Here is a 26,083-nt window from a genome sequence, read left to right on the forward strand (position 1 = left end):
TGTAAAATTCCATAGATATAGATATATACATAGATATGTGTGTGGGAAAAAACAAATGCCTTTCAAAATATTTGCATGTTAAGCGCATTATTTAAATGAAGTATTACGTTTTTTGTGATTATTTAGGTGAAGAAAACAAAAATTACTAAGTATAATCAAGCATGTGTTCCTTTTTAATTTGTCAACATAAAGAAGAAGAATATTACTCTCAAATACAGTTTCCTTATTTTTCCTACAGCATATTATTCCATACATACATATTTATTCCTTAATTTGTCAACATTTCATGAATGTGCTTTAAATAATCTATAAATAACAGCTTCTGGTAGACTTAAGGCCAACTTACTTTCTGTATTTATTTTACACAATCTTCTTTGTGAATCCAGTGCCGATATTTATATATTAAATTGTGGAAACAAAATTTCTAACATTTCAGACAGTTTTATACGTTTCCGCTTCAAATCCAAATCAGGCAGAAATTATTCTAGAATTACTGGAATATTTGCTAAAATTCAACATAGTAGTCTACTGTGTCCTTCTCAGCAATTATCTCCCCACCCAAGTCCTTCCAAGCATCGGTTTGACAGAAACTCATTAGCCACTATTTGACCTCAGAGTTCAACCTGCAATCATTTTTAAAAATGCATCCGCCTCTCTAAGAAGGTGCAAAACTCTGAAAACTTCCTCAGGATTTCCTTCAGTTGTAAGATATAAATTTCAACCCAGCATCTTACTCTCACTGCTGGATGACCAATTAACTTTTAACTATGTGAAGTTTGCATGTAGTTCACTCACTGCTCAAAATTTCAAGGATTAGCTGGCAGAGTGGAGGGATTTAAAATTTGTACTTAGACTAGATCAGCAATTAGCTATTTTTACTTTGTTTTATTCTTTTTAAATTATCTATTGTATAACACAATAAAGTGGAGGGGCATATATCATTGTAAAATGTTCTTAGTGCGAGTACCTTATTGTCTGCTGTTGGATGATGGGAATTTCATTGATCTCTAAACAGTTTAGTGTATCGGCACATGTCAGTGTGAACAAAGCATGGTTTGTTTAACTGAAACTATAAACTGAATGAGATCATAATGGGTCTTTGGTCTATTGCACATAATGCAACACAATGAGTTTATCAAAAAAGTTTCTTTTTTTCTCAGAAGGTGCTGCTTAGGAGCTCTGATGTTCGCTTGATGTTTTTGCTCAGCTTCAGTGCACAGTAAATTGAATTCTCACTTGATCCAAAACGTTCAGCATTGCATTTCCTGCAGCTCCATGAATCTCATACAGCAGGGCTTATCAAGCAGGTAATCGATTAGATGTTAAACACAGGGGAAAAAGATGGCCAGTCTGTCCACATCGTTCTTGATGATAATGTAAGATATATGAACAGAGGAATGGATAATGGGAGATTTCCAACCATGAGTTGCACAAGCACAGTACCACATACAGAAACAAACCATCGATTGTAATAACTTTAATATGATTAGAGAGAGCTGCTTTGGGGAAATTATTCCCTTATTGGCAAAAACTAATATTTGAATAACTTGGATTGACTGCAGCCTAAAAATATTGATAATTTCTTCCCGATAAAAAATGAAATTAATTCTGTAAACGTCCAGTTTAATGTACATGATCACATAGTGTTGCAGCTGGTCTACATAGATATAATTAGTTATGCTGTAGGTGAAATTTTTATCTTCCCATTTTTTTCTGTAGAGATTAAAAACATGTACTTATTTTTAACTCTAACAGTGTGACAATGAATAGGAAAGGGGCATAATGAAGTGATGGGGAGGAAGATGATGGGATTAAGATGAAATTGAGGAGATGGATTGATGGAGACAGACTACAATGGTGAGAGCTAATGGACTGAGGTAGGAGATGGATGAGGGTCTCAATGGTATCAGAGAGAAAGATGAATGAAAGACAAGAGAAGCAAGGGAGTGATAGAAAAGAAGAGTTATTTGTCTTCTTTTCTCTTTGTTCTGTGGGAGCATTCACAGGCAGCTTGTGCTGAGGGAAGATGTTAGGACGCTGGCAGGGGGGCACAACAAAGTTGTTGTTGGGTGAAATTCAAAAAACAAGAAAATCTGTATTTTTCCTTCACATCAATAAGGGACACATAAGCAAAAAACTTTTCGCTAGATTTTCCATCTGGTATTAAAACAAAGAAAAAGTAAAATTAATAAAAATTAACTGCAAATCACAACTTACACTACAGTGAGGGAAATTATTAAAACAATATGTGCACCAATGTTAATCAACCGTCATTTATCTGAAGTTGGTTAACGAATACCATATGTTCTTTTCCTAAACACTTATTTAGCAGAATTAAATGTGTTTTTTCTGAGCTCACCGCATTCTTCTTCATCAGAGTTATCGCCACAATCATCCACTTTGTTGCAGACTTGGTCCATGCGAAGACACACATGATCGTTTCTACAGCGGAAGGGCCTTGTGGGCGGACAGGGAAGCTTAGCTAAAGGCCAAGAGATAAAAAAAGGAAAGTCATTTGTTTCTCTTGACATTTGAAACACAGCAAAATCTTCCATCTAGGGTTGCTTAAAAGTTAAAACAAGAAAAGCATGCATCTGTTGGCTTTTGGATGCAGGTCTTGTGAGTGACATTACACCTACCACACATTTCTGTATCTTCGTCAGAGTTATCACCACAGTCATCCTTGCCATCACACACCCATGTGTGGAGTTTACATAAGGTGTTGTTACAAATGAATTCATCGGCCCGACAGAAGAAGGCTCCTGCAGTTAAATACAAGTTTCATAAACTTTTGTTACTGCAAGTTAGATACAACAGCTTCAAATAAAATTTAATTGAAAACAAAGGCGGATTGTTTTCCACAGTTATGAAGGCATTATGGATCGCTGTACCTCATGCAAATAAAAGGGTAAATCTATTTCTGTGCATTAGAGATACATTTTCATCTGACTTTGCGAATTATGCTTTCATCTTGTGTATGTAAATATTGGAAAAAAAAAACAAGTTAAACAGGAAGGTCACTGTACTTGAAGTAAATTTAAGTGCAATATGAGGGCAAGGGTGGTTGAAAAATAAGTTTCACTTCTTAATACCCCTTATTTGGTGGAAGGTTTTGTTTCTATTTATGTTAAGGTGAATTTAGTTAGTTTGGAAACTGGTGTTTGGTTTGGTTGATGTTAACAAGTCTTTTTTGTATGTATTTGGTTGATTCATTTATTGCTGTTTGTCAGATTGTCTGTCTGAAAAATTCTGATCTCTATAAAAATGTCCTTGCTTTACTCTTCTAATATTGAAATTGGACATTGAGCATAAGAAAACTCAGTTTATAAACAACTCACATTTTTCATATTCATAACAGTGTTCCAGTCAGATACCAAAAACACAAATACATGCTTTTTGGGAGTCATTAACAAGCTCCAGACATATTTTCATTTCGATATTTATAAACACTTCTGATCAAAAATGAAATTAGTTTATTCAGATTGTTTACTTGCATAGACCTGACTTTTAAGCAAAGGTTAAAAGTATATCAGATGTAATATATGTGAAGGATTGGCTGGCAGCAAAACAGCCTCACAGCATCATGCTGCCACCACAATACTAAACCGCTGGATGGTGTCCTTAGGAATTCAGCTAATCTCACTGAGAAACTTTTCTTCAATTACTCTAAATTTTAGTTGAGTTAATCTCATCTCAACCATAGTAATGTTCACCCTACTTCACATTGAGTTAGATGATTAAAATCTGAACACCATTGAGTGTTCCCATACTGATACAATCACATACTCCACTTTAAATTTGGACAAAGCAGTTTAGAAAAAGGCACCTACCTCAGCCTTGCAAAAAATTGGAATTAATCTTACTAAGCATTACCTATTCTGTTAAAAAGTGTAGCTTTCATCCAAAATTATACTTTTTTGACAACAAAAATGGTTCTGCACCTTCAAACCAAAGTGGTGTCTTGGTATATATCTCAATAATTTTAAAAAATGATTAAAAGGCATACATTTTTTTTTCCAGGTTAAAGGATAATTAAATTTTGGAAAACACAGTAAAAAGACATCATACATAAAAAAACATATCAATGTATAAACTTCTAACTGGAACTATATGACATAACCTATCTTAGTATTATCCAAATACTTTTTTTTTGAAAAATTTTTTTTCAATTTACCATGGTTACAGTTTTCCTCATCACTGTGATCCATGCAGTCCAACACGTCATCACAGCGCCAGCGCCGAGGGATGCAGTGAGCACGATTCAGGCACAGAAATTCATCCTCTCTGCACTCCTTCACACAACCAATCTGTCCGCAACAATAAAACACAAAATACTCAGGCAGTAACCAGTGGAAAAAAAACTCTTTACAGGTTAATTTTCTAAAATTGTCTGCACAATAAGGACTCATTGGTATGAGATTCCTTTAATAACTGAAAACATGTGAAGCCTTACTGACCTCGTCTGAGCCATCAAGACAGTTGTCATGCCCATCACAGCGCAGGCTAGCCGACACACATCCTCCGCTGGCACACACATACTCATTCACAGAGCAGGAAGGGACAACTAGAACATACAAGTGCAAAGATATTATAATTGATTTACTTCTGTATTTTCACTGCATGAAAAGCAGGATTATGGGAAGTATTTGGCATGTAAAACTGCAGCAGAAATTCATTTCAGGGAAACGGCTGCACTCTGGAGTTTTAGGTTTAGACCTTAAACCCCCAAATTCTGATGTGCCCTTTCTTTCTCTGTGTTGCCCCCTTGCTTTGTGGCTGTGTCAGCAGTTTTTTACTCGTCATAAACAGACCCAGACAAATGCTGGGCAAAATTTCACTGCCCGGGAAAGTGGAACAGGAGTAAAAAAAGAACATCTGCACTTGACAGGTTGTATTTTGTTGCACTTTGAAATGAGATTATACTTACAGATGAAATGCTTGAAAAAAAAAAGGGCAATTTATAAAATATATTCAATTTCCTTTCATTAAATGAAAAGAAGACTGAATATTGATAAATCGATTTGGTATGATCAAATCTGAAATTTTCATTTTTTGAACGATATCACCCAGGCCTGGTCTATATTTTCTTTCTTTAAACCTCTTTCATAGACTGTTAAGGCACAACCTGAACTGTTCTGCAATAATATACAGATACGATTTAATCTGTGTATTATTATACATTCTAGCCTGAATGACTCCAATAAAAATGAATTATGCTTTACAGTGACAGAAATTCTTCATTCTTTGATGCATCCACAATCACTTTCTTTTTTTATTTTTGTTTTCCAGCAGCTTGCGCCGCCACAGACTATGAAAGAGGTTTACCATTGATTCCATGTCTGTAAGGAAGATAGCAGCTTCAAGTCTGCCTCCAGTTGAATTAGAAGAGGCCAGAAGCTCAGTGACCTCTGTCAGAATTTAGGGAAGAGACTAGTTGTTCTCAAGTACCACTGCCCTGCATGCTTTAGATTTCTCCTCACTGCCACACACCTGACCTATATAATGAAATGATTAACAGGCGTCTGCAACACTTGAAGGCTGCTAAGGAGGTCGTGCAAGTATTTGAATCAGGTGTGCTGCAGATATCTAAAACATGCAGGGTAGATATGATTGAAGAACAGGTTTGAGAACTACTGGCTTAACTTCAAGGTTCCACCAAACGCTTTAACGCCACAAGTAATTCTCAGAGCGTCCATCCCCAGCTACTGCGGTTGGACACAGACACATTAGTCAATGGAAGTGGTTCCACTGGGCTCGCCACAAAACGTCCCTGCATTATCTTTCATGCTTGGTGGTTCAAGTTCCCCTCAATCTGATGTAGATTGGATCTTTCAGGCAGGAAGTGAGATTCTATAAAGCAAGGGATCCAGTGAAGTTAAACACTACATGTGCAGACTTTGGATCACATTTTGGTATAAAACATCAAAACAACGTATTCTCCAGCGAAGAGCAACCAGAGAATCTCATGTCATAGGACACTATCGACCACAAATGTTTATTTTTAGATGTTTACATGATTCATGTGATTTATAAAGATAACACAAGAAAGGAAAAGGCACCAGCTGATGGGTAATGTGACCAGATAAAGAGCAGGCATGCGAGACAACAGTTGTACTGGCCAAATAACCACTTTAATGTTCTATTTAAAGCTTCCATGTTTAAACCCCTACTGTAAGATGATGAAATCCTTGTGTGATCTGAGTCAAACCGCTCTATTCTGAAATGCTCCTGGTGGAATGGGGGTTTGTCAGAATCCACGGCGTTAACCATTCGGTTGAACCCACAGGTGTCTGCACATCTAAGAGCCTCTAGACAGAAGTTCATCTTTATGCGGTGCAGAAGGAACAAGTTTTTAACTGTAGAAAAAGTGTAAAATTATGTTTGTATGTAAATAAAATAAGTGACTCAAGTGTGTGTCTCAGAATGTGTTTTTAATCGCATGTGATTTCTGTCTGATGATGTCAGAAGATTTTATCCAATGAATGTAGCAATGCGGATGACACGCCCGGGCTCCTGGCAACGAAAGTAGCTATTCATAAGTTCATCAGACTTGTTAATATCTCACAGCCAGCTGCTCCATTCCCTCCAACTCCTCCCTCTGCCCACAGTGTACGAAATCAACCTTTTCTGGCTCAGAGTATTCCAGCTCCTCCAGCCTTAAACAGCCGCAAATTTTCCCAAAGCAGCAAAATTCAAAGAGTTGAAGTGGTCGAAAATATGATTAATCATGCATTGTTTACTAAATTGTAGATTAACACTGTCCTAAAAGAGAGACAATTCCTTAAGTATAATGATTTCTCTTAAACAAATCTTCTCATTGTTTTATGGAAAAAAAAAAAACTTTTTTTCTCTGAAAATGACCTGATACAAAAAAAATATTTGTAATTTTGATGATATGCTTTTAAAATTAATCTGGATATTTTTCAAGTGTCTCTGAGAAGTTTTTATAATATTGGCTTTGGTTTTACTCAATTGTCTATGCACCTATTTATCCTCCCACCTTTACTAATCTGCATAAGAAACATTTTCTTTGTTTTGTTTTGATAATATTATTTATTGAAACCATAAAAATGTAGCCTTTTTATGATGATTAATCTATAACATTTTAAAAAAACAGTAATACAAGTATAGGTTGTACAGGAGCAGTAGTGCGAGCCAACAGAATTGCAGAGACTCCTGGATAGGTTTTCAGTAAAAGTGGGGTGTCTCCGATTTAAACCTGCTGTTTGATTTGTGAGGGACAACTAAACTGTGGCAAACAATGACAACTCAACAAACTAATAAACTATCAAATAACTACTTCAGGTTTAGCATTGGGTTCCCTCCTTTGCATCCAATATATCTTCAATTTGATCTAAAATGTAATTGGTTCATTTTGAAAAATGTGGTCACATAGTTAAAGGTATAGTGAAGGACAACCTGTACCCGCTCCCGAGAGGTAAGATAGCTTCTTGGGGAGGAGCACGAAGGACGGCCTTACTTACAAAATATCACGAGAATGACTGACAATCAGATGGACCACTTATTTTGATGATCCACCCGGAAAAAGAGCATCCTCCACTATATCTTTAATTTTGGATTGTGAGATGTGCCTCTGTGAGTTGCTGTTGTTCTCTTCTCACATCAACAAAACTATTTAGGTATATTCAGAGGCTGGATGAGCACTTCCAGTGTGTTGATGGTTTGACTATTTTGATTCTTTTCGCAGCAGTATTCCAAATGGAGATTGATTTTGTTGTCAAAGAAAATGCATTCACTTCCCACTAGTCATTATGTGATCATATGCTGTAGCTATCAATGTTTGATGTTTGATTTTTTTCCCCCCATGTAATTCATTCCAGCTGAGCAGCAAAAACTACCCATTTTCTCCCCCCCCCCAAAAAAAAAAAAGAATTATGAATAATGCTGCTTTTTGTATAGGAAACTTTTGTTCTGAGGAATAATTCACAAAACCTCTAGCATAATTTGAGACAAGATATAAGTCATATGAGTATATATTTTTTTAGGCTCATACCTGTTCCATGGCAGTTTTTTTCATCTTCGCCCATCTTGCAGTCTTCTTGACCGTCGCATAACCACTTGAGAGAGATGCAGAGGTTGTTGTGACACCGAAACTGGTCATCTGCGCAGTGAGCCTCACACCCTCTCTGAGAAAAAAAATATGGAGAAAGGACAAAAAAATGATTACAAAGAAAAATTATTTCAATTTATAGCCTAAATTTTTGTATTTCACACATCTAATCACATCTAATTAGCTATAAAACATAGAAGAGGTATTGAGGTGAAAATAATTGAAAAATGAACAAATGTATCTAAAAGATATTAAAAAGGTGTCAACAAAACATTAAACGGGAAAACTAATGGTTACTAATGATACATGGAGTGAATGTGGTGTTCCAAGATCAGAATACATATCTTTTTTTCAGTAAGTCTTGAATACGTATAAGGCACATAAAAGTACCTTTGTGCAAAAAATTGCACAAAAAAAAAGTGTTGACAAAAGATCCTAAAGGACATCCTTGTCTAAACAGACAGAGAACTAATGGCTGACCATCGCAAAATAGTGCTATCTGAGTAGGTAGACAGATAAGCAGAAGTGGAAGTGATAGACACAGCAAAAACTCATATTGAGCAGAGAACCCCGAANCAGGAACAACTGAGATTGAGCAGAGAACCCCGAAGCACCAAGGCCTCAGGTGGAGGACTTCAGGTTGAAGCAAACGGGGGGTTAGTGTTTAGGTGTCGGTTTGGGACTGGGCCAGTCAAATAAAAATGGTCGGAACTGATCCCTTTACGGGCTTTTACTTTCTAGATCTTGATTATCGATCCATGCATAATGACAGTAAATGGAAGTAATGACATGGAAAACACAGAATGACACTGATCAAAGTGTAGCTTAAAACGCAGAGTAAAAACAGAACGAAAAATCCAGATCAGGAGATTATAACAGCTCATACTATAACAGTTGATATACATCAAAAATGTATCTTCAAATACTAAACTGTTCTTTAAACGAAAATATGTTACTGTGTCTCCATTCTGAACTTCATTTTTTTAACTAGACTTAAAACTAGTGCAAGCTAATGATATAATACTGCAGTCTCACCCATAGCTCACGGTTCACTCACAGCTTCAAAGGTTTGCAAACAGGTGATGGGGCTGTGCTTTCTAATGTATTCTGAGTTCTCAGAAAAAAAAGAAAAAAGTGATGAACTGCTTTCAACACCCAGCTAGAGGACTCTAAAAAACCCAATAATTAGTTTTAGAGTCATGAAAAAAATATTTTTTTCAGTTTGAAGGGAAAAAATTGTATGAAGATGAAATTTTAAATAGTGTGGACAATGTGCTAAAGTGTGTCCATTCATCCCTCTATCTACAGGCCTAAACGGAGCACTCTGACTACAAATATTGTTCTCTTTGGATATTAGATTGCTTATATTACAGAATTATATATATATATATATATATATATATATATATATATATATACCACTTTCACTGATAGTTGGATGCTGCACAAAGCTGTGATTAATCGGCCTATATAGACCAAATAGTTACCAGATTTAAACATAGAGAATTACAGAGAACTTCTTTCAAATTACATCCTAATTGGACCATTCCTTCTGGGTGTTTATTTTTGACCTTAATTGAAGTCAAAATAAAAAAAAATGCCAGTAAGTGTACACGTGGGATAAACCTAAAAACGGTGTTAATTACATTTCAGCACCTGCATTCAAAATTAGATGCGTAAAACAAAAATTCTAATAGCTAATGCTAAAAAGGGCAAATAATTCAAAAGAATAATGAATTTTAATACCAAGCTCTTGTCCTTGTATGATAAATCACAAATATTTCTGGCCCTAATTGGCTTTATTACTTGATTTTCTCGGCAAACGATAATACTGCTAAAATACGACCTTAGCTTATTTTCATTGCATATCAGTGTCAAATGACAAGGGCAGTTTCAAGCTTTAAAAGAGCAAATGTTCAGTAATAACTTCAGAAGCAGTTCTGTACGCTTCCTTTGTGCAGGCTATTAAAAACCATATGCAAGACAGTATGTAAGTCATTTTTTTTGCACCGTCATTTATTCTTAAAATAATTTAAAAACATTAAGATTTTAAAAGGTGTTTCAGGCACAGTTTCTGACCTCATCTGAATTATCCAAGCAGTCATAATCTCCATCACAACGGAAACGTGAAGAAATGCACTCCCCATTTGCACAGGCAAAGTCTTTGTGGTTGCAGGTGACAGGCCCTGTATGAAAATAGACGAAAAAGTAAAAAAAATTTATTCTTTACAAAAGATAAATAAATGAAAAAAGCATTCAAGTGTTTTTTTATATACAGTATCCAGTAGGTATATAATGGTAAAAATTATTTGAGGACTACATTCACATGTAACATTCAGTGCTTACTAAAAAATACAGGTGCATTTTCCTACAGGTGCAGAACTCAATTAATTAATTATTTTAACAGTATTAACTATTGAGAGACATTGAATATGCAGAATTACAAACAGATTTATAGTCAAAGAAAACTATCATCACTTTACATTGTCAGTTGCATGCTGAATGCATATCCTCCGATGTGCGATCTGACTGGATGTCCGATCAGTATTTAAAAAAAGCAATCGAGCACAAGTGAATAAGCATATCTGCTCAATCGGAAGTTCATTGCTTTACATTGCCAAAATGAAAACAAGAAAGTATGGTGTTAAAAATTATAAAACGTTGAAAAGCCATTTGTGATATTGGGTTTATTGCAGCATTAATGTAAGACTTGCTATGTGCAAATAATATCTAAATATATATAGGGACAAACACACACGCACACATATATATAAATGATGAATGTATTTTGCAAAATGCATAAACCTAAACATACAATTGAACCACTGCTACCCATTAATTGCAGCTCTTATAATCACAACTTAGAAATTCACACGGACAAGAGTCTTATTTTTGCTATATAGTGGTAGCCTCTCCCTGAGGGCAATATTAGACTGGTGCTAAACAGCTGGATCAGATCCATTGTCTTGGTCCTCCCTTGTTATCATGGACTGTTAGCTAACTCTGGGCATGTATTATGAGTTTAGCCGCAAGAGAGACTCCCAGCAGGCATTGCAGCAAAATCTGATTTGCAGCCCCTCCATTGTCTGCTGGCCCAGCTGCTTTATGTCTTTTTTCCCATTCAACCCTTGACTGCCCTTTATTTGCATTTTAAGTGACATTAATAGGTTTGGAGGCACAAGCATCTAATAAATCAGGAAAAATGTGCACACACTGCAAAAAAAGAAAAAAAAAATCACACTGAGACTATATGCATGAGCTCATCTTACATACAGGCAAACAATTCCTCCCACGCAAATACAAAGGGTTGAGTACACAACAGGATGTGAGATTTAACAAGGTGGGTTAGCAAGTGTCATTTTATGAGTGGATAAAGCAGCCCAGGAGTCTAAGCTCAAAATTCTTCTCAGAAAAGCAGCAAAGATATAAAGAGTGTGCTTGACAATGGCAGTTTATGCAGGCTTGATAAAACAGCATTGCTCTGAATGCACAAAACTGCTTATATATCAACGAACGAGACAAAGTGTTGTTATGGTTGGTAGAAAAGGCAGTCAGGTGTCCTCAAGGGCGTTACATTCTTCACAGCAAGTGCAAAGCATCAATGGTTTATACAAGCAAATAAACAGAGCTAAGAGCATGTGAAGTTGTCAGGTGTACTCACTGCAGTTCTCCTCGTCTGAGCCATCTCCACAGTCCTTCTGACTGTCACACCTCCAGTGGTCTGGGATGCAGTTGTTATTCTCACAGCGGAATTCATGAGGTCCACAGGTCTTTTCATCTTTTTCATCAGCGGCGACAAATAGAAAGAAAACATAACGATGAAGATGGCTTCAAAGAGCATGAATATTAATAAAGGACTAGCTATCGTATTTTAAAGTGTATTCATCGTTTCCTCAGGGCTTCCCTGAGCAAGCCTGAATGTGAGCTCAAAATACGGTGCATTCAAAAAATGAATACAAAGTAAGATTCCATACCTAACTATGCTGCTGGACCTGCTGTATAGATAGGTGAAAAAAAGTTGGCAGAATTAAATGTTTCTAAACAGCTCCTTTACTCATTATTGCAGAAGACGTAACCGTAAAAAATGGAAAAAACTCCACTATGCTTTTTGTCTTTTTTTTATTGGATACTGCAACGTGTATCAATACTTGATTATTAAAACAAAAAAACAAAAAAGACTGATTTGATCATTTTCATGCTGCTGTGTTCTTTCTGTTAGGCTCTTAATTATCACCTCACAAAAGTTTGAACTGATAATGTCACTAATACAAAAAACCCAAAACATAATTAATTACCTTGAGCAAAAAACCCCAGATAATACATGTCAAATGGATTGACAAAACTAAATCTGTCCTTCCAAGAGTGAGGAGGTTTTGAATTAAATCTTTCTGGTGGAAAAATATAGAGGATATTATCAGTCTTGAAGTGGGGGAAAGTGGTCCCAGGCATATTAAGTTTGAAGTCGAAGGATTTGCACAGAAAATTAATATTCCAAAGGCATCATTTTCAGGGACAATGATATTGGTAGAACCATCTTTGGGTGCTTTACTGTTCAATATACAGAGCAGACTCTAGGGTTTCAGCATAACAGGGGGAAGAAACAGGAACGTGCACAAAGCAGGAATATATTAGCGAGTATTTTAGCTGAATCCAGTATTTAAATGTATGTATACAGTAAGTGGTAATATTTTGGAAAGGTACAGAGGTACAAAAATGTACACATAAAAATGTGTAATTCTCTAAGAGTTGGTTAAACCCTTATAGGCAACATTTTGTTTTGTTTTGCCCAAACACAATTCAAGAAACACATGCCATTAGAGATGTAGCACAAAGTGGTTTTGTTTGTTTTATTCTAACCTATTTAGCTTTCACATAGCAGCAGAAGAAGCTAAAAACAAGAAGAAAAAAACAACACAAAACAGATGTTAGAAAGAAATCCATTACATCAAAGCATGAGGACCAGAGTAAGTGAAGTATAAATTGGATGGTGTTCAGTCAAAGCCAGACCCATCACTTGTCCTTATGCTCTGAAATGCTTCAAACAGTCAATGTAAACATGACCACAACCACTTATAAAACACAAACAAACAAGCTGGACATAATTCCTGTGTCAGAATCGAACAGAGAAAAAAAAAAAAAAAAGAATATTCTTTTTTTAAGAATACCTTGATGAATCTGCTGTAATTCAAAAAAAATTGGAGAGTTTACCCTTTCAAATGAATGTGTTGAAATTAATGACATGAAAAATCCCAGATTTACAGGTAAAATGTTTTCATGTTAACTAAATTCATACAATAAAATTTAATCTATAAACAAAAGATTAAAAAAAATATTCTTTAGTATCCCAGCCGTAATATATCAGACTGTATCAACTTCTTACCAATGGGCCGCAATCAGCTGATTCAGACAAAGTAATTCAATTAATAATATAAATGCACTAATGACCAACACAGTGCGTAATGATTTCTGACATTTCTGACATTATTTTAAGCTACATTTATGTTAATGTTGGGAACAATCTTAGTTTTCCATGTAGCTGGTTGGAGGACTGTAGTAGTCCCTGTACTTTGTCAGGAAAAGGTTAATGCCAAACACCTTTGTAACATGTTAATAAATAATTTAAAAAAGATAATAAATGTATATTTACTCTAGATTGGATCCATTATTAAAAACATTAGGTTACCTCTAAGAGCCACAAAAATCAAATACAACCAAGTTCATCTAAAAATAGTTGTGAATAAAATGTGAGTAAATAAACTAATCTCATACATAATAGTCGTATTCGTATTAGAAAAATATTTTTTTGTGAAAGGAAATCCTCTTCCCTTAAAAAAACTCAAGAAAATAATCCACAGGTCAAATAAAAATGTTAAACCAACATATACTGCGACTGAGGTTGTGCACCTATTATTGTTTCACAGTGTCTATTGTTTCTGTTATGTTTGCAGCCCTTGAATGTTAAGGATTTAAGTTTCTAGCATTCGGTTTCCAAAAGAGGTGAAATCTAAAAGCAGCATAATGCTTTATGCTCTATTAACTACTCAAGTTGTAGCTGATGCAACCAAGGATAACTTTATTGTTTAGACCAAGCAAAGTCTTGTAAAAACAAAAAAATATTGTCATACATATTCAACATGGCGTGAAGGCTTAGGGGCAGTTTTCAAATATTTCATGTTTCACAAAATAACCCATATCCCCTTTTGAGAGTTTTCTTTGTGATAGGTCAAAAGTGATAGGTCAAAAACTAAAGTTCTTGGGGTGAACTGAGTTTTCTTTCCAATACAAGTATTTTTATCAGCAAAAGTCTCCAGGAGTTTGATAAACCAGCTTTAACAGACATTTCTAACCCTTGTTGGATCAATGAACTAATAATGCCAACCTTCTGGTTTTGCTACAGGACTTGGCAATTTAATAAACCTCTCTTTTTAGCATGATGCAATGGGCCTTTCCCACTACAAACTAACCCCCCCATGGTAGGTTCACAGAAAGTTTAAACTCATGTCATGTCTGTTCAAGCTGCAGAAGAGCTTTCATGATTTAGTATTTGTGATTTAGAAATTATAATACTGTTAGTAGGCATCACCATTTCAGTAATATTATTAATTGAACAAAAGTCTTTTGACAATGCTGGCAGGTTGCCTTGAAGGCATTTAGATTTAGCTGTGTTGGACGTCAACTCAAGGGTAAAGTTTTCCCAAACTAAACCATTTTTGGATGAAAGTTCTTTCTGGGAAAGTACTTACCACAGTTGGCCTCATCTGATCCGTCTGCACAGTCGGGATCCTCATCACAAACCCAAAGCTTGGAAATGCAGTGCATGGAGGCCTTACACTGGAACTGGTCGGGGGAGCAGGTGCTTTCAGCTGTATTTAGACCCAAAAAACAAAAAGTGAGCAAAAAGAAGGGCAACATATTTCCTCTTTGTGGATGAAATCATTTATGTAAAAAGACCTGAGTCATCATGGAAAGCCATAGATGCAAGACGCAGTGAGAAAGCAAATTATGCCTCCCACATCTCATTTGCCCCCCTTTTTCTCTGCTATATTACAACAAGGTAAGAGCAGCTCCTTTTTTATATAATGTGACATTGTTTCAAATAGCATTTTAATTTTCAGTGGTGCTGTGTTCATTACAAAGGTGCATTCAAAAACACATCCAATCATGCTGGAAGTTTAAGCAGGGCTGAAGTAATTAGCTTCACTTTAATTAAAGTCTTTTTTCCCCTCCTGACTTTCCTGCAATCTCCTTGCCTCTCTCTCACCCCTTCTGTAATCATCGCAAAGACAAACGCATCCGGTGAAAAGTCTTGAATAGGGTGTGATATCCTGATGAGTTACATCATTGCAGACAAAATCTGCTCTTATCGTCAATGTGATTCAATTTCTAATCCCTTTTCACAAAAGCTGGCCATATCAGAGGTTGTCTCTGGAATGCCAAATAAGGACTATGCCATCCTCATAGTGTGCTACTAATTAAAAGTTAGTTCAACTCTAGGCATGAAATATAAGGGTTTTTTTTTTGTCTATAAAATACAGTTGGTGTTGGTAGAAACAAAAAAAAATTGTTTTTCCAAGGCCTTAGTAATAGATACTCAAAGATAATAAAAATAAATGTGCAGATTCTTACGGCAGTCTGTCTCATCCTCTCCGTCACCACAGTCGTCTTGACCGTTGCAGCGCAGGTTTAAGGGGATACATTTCTGTTTTCTGGTGCACTTGAACTGGCCTGACAGGCAGATGTAGGTCTCTAAAGAGGGAAATTGGAAATTGAAAGAGATAGAGAAAATTCAGACCAAAGGAAATGGACCAAGGGCAAATCTAATCAACAAACTGATTAAAAGAAGTGAGAAAAGATAAACAGAAATAAAAAGCTCAGGACAGCCCCTAATTATAAACTTTGCAAGTCTTACCAAGAAGCCACCTGAGTGAATCCGTTAGTTTGGGTCAAGATTAAAGAAAATAGTTTATCATTAAAATACAACATTTCTGGAGTTCCATTAAACATCTGGTTGACATCTTAATGCATTTTTGTTTTTTGTTTGCAGCTGCATTGTTGTGTTTCTCTGTAAAAACTTGAAATGCCTGCTGATTTATTTCTGATCTCAGGTGACATATGCCTGTAGAATATTATCATGATAGGATTCTGAGAGATCATTATGGTGGGGGACTTGATTCGCCGACCTTCTAACTGTCTCTTGCAACAGCCAGGTGGACGATCTTGCTGCCGACATCATCAATTATCTTCCGGTAATCCTGAATTCACGACGGATCCGGCCGAACTAACAGATGGAATAGTGGTTGGAATTTTCATTGACACTACAGGTCTCTAGTATGGTGTATAAATAAGTTTTGGCTATTGGTAACCTTTAAAATAGCTCCTATTTTATTTTACAGAAACCACATATAAAAAGGTTCCAAACCATTGGAGACCTTTTCAAAAAATAGATAACTCGAAGTAAAGGCTTTTATGTACGTGTGCTAAAGTATAATAGTATTTTATTAGCAAGCATCTCTCAGGAAAAAGAAATAGCATAACAGCAGCAAAAAAAAAAATAAATAAATATATATATATATATATATATATATATATATATATATATATATATATATATATATATATATATATATATATACAAAAGAGTAGAGATAAAATTTAATATTAAAATCAATATAATTAAAAACTTCAAAAGCCCTTGTTCATGACTTCTGGCAAAATAGTTATGGATGGAGGGACGCTAGACTTCGTTCCCAAAACTGTGAATTCCTCAGGACATCAGCTCCTCCGGTCGGTCAACGCCTCTCTTCAGGACATTAACTCCCTCTTTTCTGGTCTCCTACTCACCACTATCAGAATATGTCAAAAATAAATCTAGTCTGGATATCCTAACACTAAAATATGGAAGCCCGTTTCCGCCACTCTGTTAAAAATTACAGCTGAATCTGTCATCTAGACGCAGCTCTGGATAAACCAAAGGGATCTACTTTTTCAGCACTTCTGGGGCTTTTCGAAAAATGTATGGTCTCCCTGTATGTACTGTCATGCTTCACCTGTACCTTTATTGTGAAGTTCGAACAGCGAGACCTTAACAGGAAATCGTATACGGTTGTTAGGGGTAACAGCAGATTTAAATGAAGGAATCCGGCGAGGCCGTTTACCTACAGAATTCTAGGAAAAAAAATCATTCCAACCAATAAATAAGATAAACAAGTGCAATGGTATATTCAATACCAGCACAGGAATGCGATAATATGTTGTGCAATAACTATATATACTAAAACGAGTGCAGCTCTAACATCGACTGGGACTGCGACTAAAAGCATATTTTGCTTTAAAGTACTTAATTTTTTTTTTTTTTTTTTTTTCAAGGGACACTGTAAGAATTCTCAAATTAACATCTCAACTTTTAACAATGTAATGTCAAAGTTGGAAAATGTAAGAAAAAAGTAAGCAAGTGAGGAGCTGTGTTTCTCTAGGTATTATGGCTTAGTGTGTTTTACATTAATCAATTGTTTAATAATACTGAGAATACTGAATATACAGGTACAAACTGATCAGGGTTACATTATAGTCCAGGATATGTTTTATTCAACTGATATCTTGGTTGTTAAAATGTTCAAAAGCAAGTAGTTACAGCAGCTTTCTAAAGTTTTGCTACTCCTTTACCATATTAGGCACCTATTAAGTTCCATTAAAAACACACACATCTATGTACTTATTTTGGATTAATGCAACACACTAACACAAACAGGGCCATAATAGTTATGTGTACAGATATTAGAACTGTTATATCCTTCACCTTGACAGATCTATGAGTCCGCTGCATTTGCAAACCTGTAAAGACACAGACTTCCATCTAAGCTGTCAGGTTACCCTACAACTAATCTGTTCAAGGTTAAATCATTTTTTGAATAATACTATATATAGAATTTATTGATCCATTTTCAATGGATACATTTATTTCTTACAGCAGTTCTTACAAACACACAAGTGGTGTGAGGTTAGTTGAGTTATGTGCAAGCTGATTGGCAAAACAATTGATAATAGAATAAAGGTATCTTACATGCAGTCAATAGTGGATATGATTGTACTAAAGTAGCAATGACTGAAAGTATTGCAATGTTAAATGCATAGATTACTATACAGTAAATCTGACAGTGGTTTTGCATGTTGTTCTTTGCGAGCCTCTCCTCCAGCTTCTTCTTGCGTTCTCTTTACTGTTCCACTGCCGCTCTCGCTGAACTCCCCTCTGATCCTCTCTGTCCACTGAAGTGAAAGACCTCTTCATTTGCTAAAGATGGGCTTTAAGCTTAGGGGCCAACCAGTTATAAATGGATTATGGGAATCCCATATGGATTTCATGTGGACTCAAAGATTGCCGGAAACAAGAAAAAGCAAAAACAAGAAGAATAAAAGTAGACTCAGTATGTGCTAGAGTTTTCAAAAATACAAATACTTCAAAAAGTATACAGTTGTTTTTTGCATATTATTGCTATCCTTATTTTTAGATTTCTGGATCATTATCACATAAAAAGAAAAATACCTCTGATAACCTTCAAATATTACCAAACTGTGTTATATTTAGGCTAATATCTAATTTGCATTTAGTTGCACACTAATTTAATCATCATCTATGGTTCTGTAGAGAATGTGTGTTTGATAATTAGATTGGATAAGGTTTTTCATGTTAACCAAAATTATTTCTTGCCTTTATTTATTAATTTACAGTAATTTCTTATCCCCATTCCCCAAGTATGAAATATTTTCTATCAATTACACTTAATGCTTTTAACATATTAATTGTAAAAAGTGAGTGACTTTTACAAAATATTCCAGTAAAATAAGTTTTCTGTTGCCCCTACCACAGTTGGCTTCATCTGTGTTGTCACCACAGTCGTTTTCTCCATCACAGATGAAGGGAGGAAGAGCACAGAGGCCGGTGCCACACTGAAAACGCCCAGGCTGACATTTGAATTCCGCTGTTTGTAAAGAAGTGTAATGATGTGTACGTTTAGATACAAAATGGAACAGATCTTACAAAGGAAGTAAAAGCTGTGACAGAACATTTGACAAGAAGAAGTAAGCAAAGAGAATAAAATGTTGTTGGCCTAGATTCGCTTTTTTTTTTTTTAAAGGTTGCAACCATTTTAAAGGCAAAAATAAAATAACATTCCACTCACGGCAATCAGGGGGTTCGTCTGAGCCATCCCCACAGTCATCAACCGTGTCACACTTCCACCAGAAAGGAATGCACTCATCTGTCCCACAGCGGAACTATGTTGGAATAAAAATCACAAGGAAAAGAAGAACACAATTTAAAGTCAACATGCATTCCCACCTACCTGGTTAGACTTCTACATTCTTCAAAGCCAGAGTTAAAATCAATACCTAAACATTTCCTTCACCCTTCATGTCAGAAAATAAAAGCCCATGAAGTTAAAGCAATTTGCCTTCAGGTGGAATAGTACTGATCAGAACAGAGGAGCAAACAACATGATCACAGCAGGTGTAGACATGGGGGGGAGGAGGAATAACGGAGCTGACCTGACTGGAGGTGCAGTTGGAGAGGCAGGTTTTGTTGTCTGCAGCAAGGTAAAAATTTGTGGGACAGGCACATTTGTGTTCCCCACCAGGGGAAAGAAGACATAAATGGCTGCATCCACCATTTGCAATCTGGCACTGGTGCTTGGGTACTGAAGATAGGGATACAAGTACAAGACAGAGCTCTAACTGTCTGACACCAATGCTTTTTTTCCTTCAAACTAAAAAAAAAAGGGGAACTATTAGCTGAATGATTCACACTTGAGTGCTTATTGTGCTATGTACCTTCAGGCTGCCGTAGTGAGTGGTAGACCTTAATGGATTTGATGGCTTGCCAGGAGTTGAGAAGCTCAATCGCTTGAGTACCTGTAGTCTTGTGAGCACGTCGGAGTGATTTGGACTTCCCATCAGTCCAGTACACAAAGTCCTCAAACAGAGTCAGTGCCATTACTCCTTGGATGTGGTCATAGGACACTAGAGAAGGAAGTCATCTATTAAATTTTGTATTCTTTAGAGTTATCACAATTTAACACTCCCTGGAAATAAAAACAGTCTAACACATTTAACAAAATCAATCTTACAAGATGTTATTCACTTAAAACCACCTGTATCCATTGGCTATACTTCATGTTTATGTCATAAATGAACACAAAATAGTGGAAAATGGGAATTTTACATGATTTTCAAATGTTTAAAAACTGTAGATCTAACTACCTCTCAAAAAGCTGTTCATAGCCTGAACTTTTCCCTCAGTGTTTCATCCTAAACACACGAAATGGGTAGAAGATGTCTATTAAACCTTTAAGTCCGGACTAAGTCAATGTAACATACTGTTTAATCTGATCAAAACCATAACTCTGGCTGAAAGTCAATGGTTTTTGTCCTGATGAAAGGTACATGTTAGGGCTGGACATGTTAGGGCTGGGCAATTAATCCTTAAAAATCCTAATATCCGAATTGCAGGAGCAATTACCAATTTTTGGTCACACTGAATTTAATCACAGGACACTATTTGTCCATTCAGCCCTGTAATATGGTACTTTATTATGCTTAAAGTGGGTCTGCTGCAACAGAAAAGACTTGCAGCTAGCATGCAGATCCATGAATGTGAAATACAAGGAAGAACATTTCAAGGAAGTGGCAAAGTCCTGCAACAATGGGCTCTAAATATGAGAAAAAAAGCCCTTGAGCCAAAGAGAAAATCTTTGTCTTTCGTCTGGATAATACTTTGGTTTTAAGAAAGACAACTGTGTGAGGTCTCAGGTATTTTGATTACCTTAAATGTTCAGAAACTATGCCAGTAGAGTGAAACTGTTTAAAACACCAACTTGTTTTTTTTCCTCTGTATTCTGCATTTATTACAAGGACTCTCACCAAGCTATTTTATTTTAATAAAATGTTTGGATCAACAAAGAAAATTGTTCAATTTCTTTTTTCAATTATGTCAACAAATATGTTGCCTGAGTTTACTGGAGAGGAAAATTGGAATAAAATCCAATTGCAATTTTAATTTAAAAAGAAATAGAGCTTTTTGGATTTTCAGTGAAATTATTACAACATAGTTCAAGCTGCATAGGTTCTTTTGCAGCCAACGGGTTTTCTTATATTTTCTTCCCATCAACTCAAACTAGTTTTCTTCATCATGGTGGACAGCACCCTACAGCATCATGTTTCTCATTCTTATAACTTTCCTACAACAATTAATTGTATTTTGACTTCTTACCTAAGGGAAGATTTGAAGTATCCATAACTAACAGTTTTTCTCTCAACAGATTCTCCCAAATGAGCTGCAGATCTCGGCTACTCCTCTAGATTTATGAAATGTCTCTTGGCTGTTTTTGTGATTAATCTTGCTTTTTCCTATCCTGTGTGCCTGGAAAATTGGCATATCTTTGTACATTTGCAGGTGTGCCATTTTTGGATCACAAATTAGATGGTACTCTGTGAGCTTATCAAACTTAAACCATCGCTAAACTTTTGTACGGCTATTTCAAACCTGTTTGATGTGAATATTGGTATCTGTAATGTGATTTCTTTACTAATGTATTTTAACAAACCTTTGCAACATTCACAGAAGAAAAAAAAAAGAACTATTCATACTAAAATGAATGGCACTGTCTGCTCCATTTAAGAAAGCAACTGGGTTGCATTTTGAGAAACCAGAGTAAGAAAGTCTGAACCCAAATACACACCACACTTTTATGAATATTATTCATTAGAAACATGTAGAGTTATTAAACCATGCCTCAAATTCTTCACTTCAATGTCATGCACTAAATTGTGTTGCTCTCACATTAAATCCAAATGAAGTACATTGAAGTTTGTGATTACAACATGACAATATAAAACAAATAAAAGAAAAAAAAATGACAGTTTTGCAAAATAATTCACATGAAGAGCACTACTTTTAAAACTCATTACACAATTTAGGGTAAATTCCCATTAATTTGGCCATGCTATCAAAATCAAAATGTGAAATATATGTTACACCATTTTTTTCACCTTTGCGTCTCTGGGATCCATCCATGTTGGAAAATAGGATGTGGTTGTCGTCTGCCCAGTACAGTCTCTTGTTGGTATAATCAATAGTAAGAGCAGTGGGGCTATAGATCTCTGTGTCAATGATAACCGTTTGCCCCCGGCCGTCCATGCCAATACGTCCAATCTGAGGGGACTCACAGCAGTCTACCCAGAACACATACCTAGTCAGGAATATTGCAGAATTGAGAAAAGCTGTATGTGAAAGAAGGAACCATTAAAATGAAGCACTATTTATTAAATAATTCAATACAAAATATTAAGCAGACAAACCAAAGTAAGAAAGTAAAAACGTGCAATGCAATCACATAGTAAAAAGAAAATAGTTCTGCTAATTCTTTTCCATTGATGACATATGTAACAACCATCTAATAAAATCTTAGACAACAGCAAAAAAAAAAGAAAAAAAAAAAGACCCTAAAATCCCTTCAGAATATTGCAAAATATGAAGTTGTAATATTCTCACCCTGTCTGAGGATCAAGAGCAAGATCTGTGGGGTTTTTGAGACCTGAGCTGATCAGGATGGTCTGGTAGAGGCCATTTGCTTTGGACACTTCAAGTGTTTTCTTCTCCGCATCACACCAGTACAGATTCTTACCAATCCAATCCACAGCTAAAGCGCTGGGCACTGCTGTCCTGTGGACAATCTGTACAAAAACAGAAAGGAAATCGATTGAATTAACTTGAAGTGTTTTTAAAAGACAAAAGTTTTAGCTGATGACAGTGCAGAAAAAAAGAATAGGCAAAATGTGTTTATAGTAAAATAAAAAGCTATGGCAAACACAATTGGTGTTGTATTTTCACTGCTTTTTTGCTCTCTTAACTTCCCAAACTGAATGGCTTTGTGATGTTGTCTCTCTGACTTGAGATAAAAGCATGCCTCTAATGCTAGTTTTTAAGGAAACATTCATCCCTTCATATGTGTATCTGTGCTATAGCAGGTATTTTCTTTAACTACAGGAAACCTTTATTGATTTTTTTAAATTTTGTATTCATGTTCTAGTATTACATTTTCCTAGTGCTAATTTTATAAGTGCTAGTTTCTCTAAGCAGAAGGATTTCTCATTGGGTCATTACTTGATTAGTCTCATGGTGGGGCATTGCAGTTTTGCACTCGTTTAATAAGGTCAAGGAGCCACAAGTGATTTCTCTAAAATCAATCTCTACAGTCAAATGTCTTCCTTGTTACCATATGGTGGCAGACTAACAGAGAATTCAAAATGAGATAAAGACATAAGTACCTCCAATTAGGAAAAGAAGCACTGAACATACCAATGTTACACCAATCCATGTTCTACCACTTGTACATTACGATTATGGGGGGCAATAATCTTTGAGTTAAAGAGAGGCTATAGCCTTGCCAGGTTAAACCCAGGGAAACACAGGGACACTACCACATGCTAGGTACTAAGGGCAATTAATTCCTCAAGCAGGGACTGTGGGACAGAGCCAAAACACCTGGAGAGAACCCATGCATTCACAGAAAGAACATGCAAATTCCATGCAAGAATATCCTAGGCCAGGAGTTTGAATTTTTTTTGGGTGGTTTTACTTCTTTCTTGACACTCTCACTATTCAATGTAAATTATTGGATTTCCTCTGGTAACCTGGGAAGCACTATACATATTTAGGCTGCTGCCTGAAAAAAAATCCAACTTCCTTTGGTCTCCAAAGAACCATCACAACCTATCCTTGGTGTAGTTTGCATCTTTCTCTCCCACCGGGAGCTTTAGCACATTGATACAGATGTTTGATGCATGCTAAAAAGACTGTTCAGCTCTCATGCTGTATTGTACTTAATGGAGAGCCTATGGTCTGCCGAGAATCTCCACAAACCTTTGTAAAGACCCTTCATGTTATAAAAGATTATTCTTAACATTCTGAAAAGGTCATATTCGAATATAAAAGAGATCTTGATATGTTTAGCTTAAAATGCCTAAGGAAAAATATTGTGTCCAACCAACTTTTATTTAGCATGCAGGTCACGAAAAATACTTTTTTCTTTTATTTATTTATATTTTTAAAAGGCTTATTCAAATGTTGACATTTTGTACTTTTAATGTGGAGAAGTTATTCTGAACAATAGAATGAAATTAGGACTTATAAAAAAGTCATATACATATTAATTTCTATTAACTCAATAAAATCAAACTAGTGAATGAGAAATTTTGCACAGAAGGACCTAAGCTTCTTTAACAAATACAGTCTCCTCTGCACCTTCCTTTAGATGGCTTCACGATTGCATCTTCAGGCATTGTCCAGGTAAACACCAAGGTATTTATAATCCTCTACCACCTCCACTTCTTCACTCATGACATTGATTGCACACGTTTCTGCTCTGTGGCATAGTTTGTAGCACTGTTGCCTTGCAGCAAGAAAGTTCAAGGTTCAATTCCCGGCCTGAGGTTTTTCTGCATGGAGCTTGCATGTTCTCCCCGCACATGCGAAGGTTCTCTTCAGTTACTCCAGCTTCCTCCCACAGTCCAAAAACATGAATCTTAGGTTATTTGGCTACTGTAAGATTGTCCTTAGGTGTGAGTGTGTGCATTGTTGTTTTTCTTTGTGTCTCTGTGTTGCCCTGTGACAGACTGGCGAACTGTCCATGGTGTACCCAGCCACTCGCCCATAGACTGCTGGAGATAGGCACCCGCCCCTCTGAAACCCTCACGGATGTTTCTATTTCTTCTGAAACTGGAATTTATTGGACTTATTTTTTTGACATTTATACTTAAAAAAATGTTTCACACCATGCCACAACACTACTAACAGGATCCCTGTACTCAGCTTCTTTCCCAACAACTGCAGAGTCATTCGAGTATTTCTACAGATGACAGGAATTAATGTCATACTGAAAGTCAGTGGTTACAGAATGAAATGATATAGTGAGAGTACCATCCCTGGTGGTTCTACTGTACAACTGACTATTTGATTAGACAGTTGACCCTTCCGCCTCACAAAGTGTGGTTTGTTGTCAGGTAGTCTTTAGTTCAGGCAATTGTTGATGCCTCCTCCCGAGTCTTCTGGAGTATCTCACAAAGTAAGTTATGGGCTGAATCTCATCAAATGCACTGGAGAAATCAAATAACATGATTCTCACAGTGCTGTCTGCCTTGTCTAAATGAAAGTAGGTTTGCTGAAGCAGGTGTATAATGGCATCTTCAACTCCAACTTAACTGTGATAAGCAAACTCTAGGGGGTCCTGGCAGCTGCTTGTTTGCTTGCTGAGGTGAACCAACAGAAGTCTCTCTAGTACCTTCATGATATGGGGTGTCAAGGCAGCAGGTCTAGAGTCTTTGAGGATTGTTTGGTACTAGAACAAAGCAGGAGGTCTTCCACATCACTGGAACTGTCTCTGGGTCAGGCTAAGGTTGAAGAGGTGCCATAGAATCCCACAAAGCTGCTCTGCACATGCCGTCAGGGCTCTGGGGCTGACATTATCAGGAACTGGTGACTTATTACAATTTCTCCAGGTGTCTCTTCACAACTTTCAAAGATACACAGTTGAAGTGCAGAGGAAACATCACCATCTCCTGGTATGGTTGAGATCAAACAACTAAAAGCATGACAGTTCACCGAACTGAACCTGAAGAATGTATTGACATGATTGGCTCTGTCCAGACTTCCATCTGAATATCTGATTTTCCTTCGGCTTGAAGCCAGTGATTTTCTTTATCCCTACCACAAATCTCTGACATAGTTCTGCTGGGGCTTGTTTTCCAACCTCAACCTGTGTGCTTCCTTATTTTCTCTTATCTTGAGGCTACTTTTGTTCACTTTTCAATTAATTCTCTGTCTCCCTTCCATAAACCTTTTTTCTTGTTTAGCACTTCCTTTAGATATATGGTGATCCAGGGTCTATTATTGAGGAGGCACCTTCCTGTTGTGATGGGGGTGGTGTTATCCACAGAGAAGTTTATATAGTCCTTTACGTGCTC

At 36.3% G+C, this 26,083-nt stretch overlaps 1 protein-coding gene across 1 annotated transcript in view; it reads right to left on the reverse strand.

The window, feature by feature from the left end:
- The window catches only part of lrp1b (LDL receptor related protein 1B), a gene marked incomplete at its 5' end in the record, with an annotated part of 277,806 nt that overhangs the window by 35,565 nt on the left and 216,158 nt on the right, over positions 1 to 26,083 (reverse strand). The window contains 15 exons of the mRNA XM_015391547.1: positions 2,360 to 2,482; positions 2,640 to 2,762; positions 4,175 to 4,307; positions 4,458 to 4,564; positions 8,015 to 8,147; positions 10,151 to 10,257; positions 11,733 to 11,849; positions 14,815 to 14,934; positions 15,698 to 15,817; positions 18,931 to 19,047; positions 19,249 to 19,342; positions 19,613 to 19,761; positions 19,895 to 20,083; positions 22,112 to 22,311; positions 22,614 to 22,795. Of these exons, the coding sequence (XP_015247033.1) occupies positions 2,360 to 2,482; positions 2,640 to 2,762; positions 4,175 to 4,307; positions 4,458 to 4,564; positions 8,015 to 8,147; positions 10,151 to 10,257; positions 11,733 to 11,849; positions 14,815 to 14,934; positions 15,698 to 15,817; positions 18,931 to 19,047; positions 19,249 to 19,342; positions 19,613 to 19,761; positions 19,895 to 20,083; positions 22,112 to 22,311; positions 22,614 to 22,795 (2,014 nt within the window). The remainder of the gene's footprint in view (positions 1 to 2,359; positions 2,483 to 2,639; positions 2,763 to 4,174; positions 4,308 to 4,457; positions 4,565 to 8,014; positions 8,148 to 10,150; positions 10,258 to 11,732; positions 11,850 to 14,814; positions 14,935 to 15,697; positions 15,818 to 18,930; positions 19,048 to 19,248; positions 19,343 to 19,612; positions 19,762 to 19,894; positions 20,084 to 22,111; positions 22,312 to 22,613; positions 22,796 to 26,083) is intronic.

Source organism: Cyprinodon variegatus, unplaced genomic scaffold (assembly GCF_000732505.1).
Source record: "Cyprinodon variegatus isolate N-32 unplaced genomic scaffold, C_variegatus-1.0 Scaffold546, whole genome shotgun sequence".
NCBI lineage: Eukaryota > Metazoa > Chordata > Actinopteri > Cyprinodontiformes > Cyprinodontidae > Cyprinodon > Cyprinodon variegatus.